Source organism: Penaeus japonicus, unplaced genomic scaffold, assembly GCF_977035675.1.
Source record: "Penaeus japonicus unplaced genomic scaffold, GWHDUDI00000001_assembly GWHDUDI00000037, whole genome shotgun sequence".
In the NCBI taxonomy this organism is placed as follows: Eukaryota; Metazoa; Arthropoda; class Malacostraca; order Decapoda; family Penaeidae; genus Penaeus; species Penaeus japonicus.
The window spans coordinates 19,256,392-19,258,891 of NW_028234439.1; the positions used below are offsets into that span (position 1 = coordinate 19,256,392).

Consider the following 2,500-nt stretch of genomic DNA (forward strand, 5'->3'; position numbering starts at 1 on the left):
GAGGGAGGGAGGGAGAGAGCTCGAGTGGGAGAGGAAGCCCCGGGGGGGAAGGGGGAAGGGAGGAAGGGAGGGAGGGGGGAGGGAGGGAGGGAGAGAGCTCGAGTGGGAGAGGAAGCCCCGGGGGGGAAGGGGGAAGGGAGGAAGGGAGGGAGGAGGGAGGGAGGGAGGGAGGGAGAGAGCTCGAGTGGGAGAGGAAGCCCCGGGGGGGAAGGGGGAAGGGAGGAAGGGAGGGAGGAGGGAGGGAGGGAGGGAGAGAGCTCGAGTGGGAGAGGAAGCCCCGGGGGGAAGGGGGGAAGGGAGGAAGGGAGGAAGGGAGGAAGGGGGGAAGGGAGGAAGGGGGGAGGAGGGAGGGAGGAGGAAGGGAGGCAGACAGTGCATCACCTGAGCCTCGAGACGCACATACCAACACGAGCCTCGAGTCCCAGCCGCGTGATCGCCCTGTTGTTGTGTGCACCTTCAGTCCCCTCCATGACAGTGCATGACCAAGTATTGCCGCCATGCGCTGTAACCTGACCACCCTTAAGCTCGCAGCTAGAAGGAAGGAGATAACAGCCTTGTTGCTGTTATCAGTTTTTTGTTTTGTTTGGGTGGGGGGTTGTTATTAATTAATGATATTATTACTACAGTTAGTACTGTTGCTGTCACTATCACTATCACTATCACTATCACTATCACTATCACTATCACTATCACTATCACTATTACTATTACTATTACTATTACTATTACTATTACTATTGCTATTACCATTACTATTACTAATAATTTTACTATTAGGAATTGTAATTTTGATAGTAATAGCAGTAGTAGTAATAGTAATAATAGTAGTAATAGTAAAAGTAAAAGTAAAAGTAATAGTAATTGTATGTAATAGCAATGGTAATTCTGATGATAGCCGTAGTAGTAGTAGTAGTGAGTCGTTCTCCTCGGCGTATGTACTTGAGCTGTGTTGCGTGTGTTACAGGAAATGATAATCCGTTGCCACAGTGAGTGAAGAGCGTGTGGCGCGGGACTCGGCCGGTGTTTGAGCCTCGAAAGGACTCGCCAGCCAAGCAGCGTTCGCTCACGAGTGTTCAGTGTTCAAGGAACGTGCCGAAGTGAAGCCAGTGGAATCGTTGTGGTTCTGTGTTATATAAATAAACAAGTGGAACCGGCGTGGCTCTGAGGAGGACGTGGCTCTGAGGAGGACGTGGCTCTGAGGAGGACTTGGCTCTGAGGAGGACGTGGTTCTGAGGAGGACGTGGCTCTGAGGAGGACTTGGCTCTAAGGACCCTGGGCGAGCTGAGTCGAGTTGGGTGCAGCGCCCCCACACCCTCGCCATGGAGAGGCCGTGAGGCGATGTGATCCTCGAAGGCAGCCGCTCGTCCTCTTCCGAGGGATCGTGTCCTGCTGGTGTCGTCCTGGGGCGTCCTCTTGCGTCTTACGAATCCCTCTCGCGCGTCCCTCGGGGCCCCTCCTGCGCCGGGGCCCCGCCTTGCCTTCTCCCTCCCTCCCCCCATCCCCCCTCCATCAGGGGCATGATGGAGAGCCTGGAGTTCCGCGAGAAGCTCCTCTACCCGGGCATCACGCCCACCATCCACTGCCACACCTGCAAGCGGCAAGGCAAGCGGCGGGCGGCGAGACCCGTGTCCTCCCCGCCCGCGCCCGCATCGGCCTCGGCTCTCCTTCTCAACGGGTATGTCACGCTCATTTCCCTCGGCTGCAACGGGCGGCTGCGGCGAGCGGTTGCGGCGGCGGTGGGCGGCGTCCTTGGTGCCACGTGTGACGTCACTCCGCTTTGGGATTGGGCGTCGTGGAATTTCAGTGTCACCGGGATTAGGTATTGATGTCATCAGGGGCGTTAATAAGGAGTCTCGTGCAGTCAGAGTCACAAGCATTCGATTTTAATTTGCGTCACCGTGAATGAATAATCCCGAAAGTGATCCCGCTCGCTTGTAAACAAACTGCGATGCAGGCGTGTCACGTTATGCTTCGGGCTGGCTGGTTGTCGGTCGGGGAGGGAACGTTGCAATTATTTCTTTCTGATACGGAGAGGTATCCGGTATGTTATGTTATATATATTTTTTTGAACAGATAATCTTTTACTCAACTTCGGAGTTCAAGGTCACGGGAGCCATGGCATTCGGATGAAAATCAGTTGGATGTTTCAACGTCGCTGTTGCAAGTGCGTTGGTCTTTTTGCGGCGGAGAAGGATGTCTTATCTCTCTCTCTCTCTCTCTCTCTCTCTCTCTCTCTCTCTCTCTCTCTCTCTCTCTCTCTCTCTCTCTCTCTCTCTCTCTCTCTCTCTCTCTCTCTCTCCCTCCCTCCCTCTTTCTCTTTCTCTCTCATTCATTATCTCTCCCATTCTCCACACCTCTCGTTCTCTCTCTTTGTCTGTCTATCTATCTATCTATCTTTCTATCTATCTATCTATCTATCTATCTATCTATCTATCTATCTATCTATCTATCTATCTATCTATCTATCTATCTATCTATCTATCTATCTATCTATCTACCT

General features: G+C 53.0%; 1 protein-coding gene across 1 annotated transcript in view; it reads left to right on the forward strand.

Moving 5' to 3' along the window:
* The first annotated feature begins 964 nt into the window (after positions 1–964).
* Positions 965–2,500, forward strand: part of hpo (serine/threonine-protein kinase hippo) — a 34,606-nt gene continuing 33,070 nt past the window's right edge. The window contains exon 1 of the mRNA XM_086532496.1: positions 965–1,675. Within this exon, the coding sequence (XP_086388622.1) occupies positions 1,518–1,675 (158 nt within the window). The 5' untranslated portion in view covers positions 965–1,517. The remainder of the gene's footprint in view (positions 1,676–2,500) is intronic.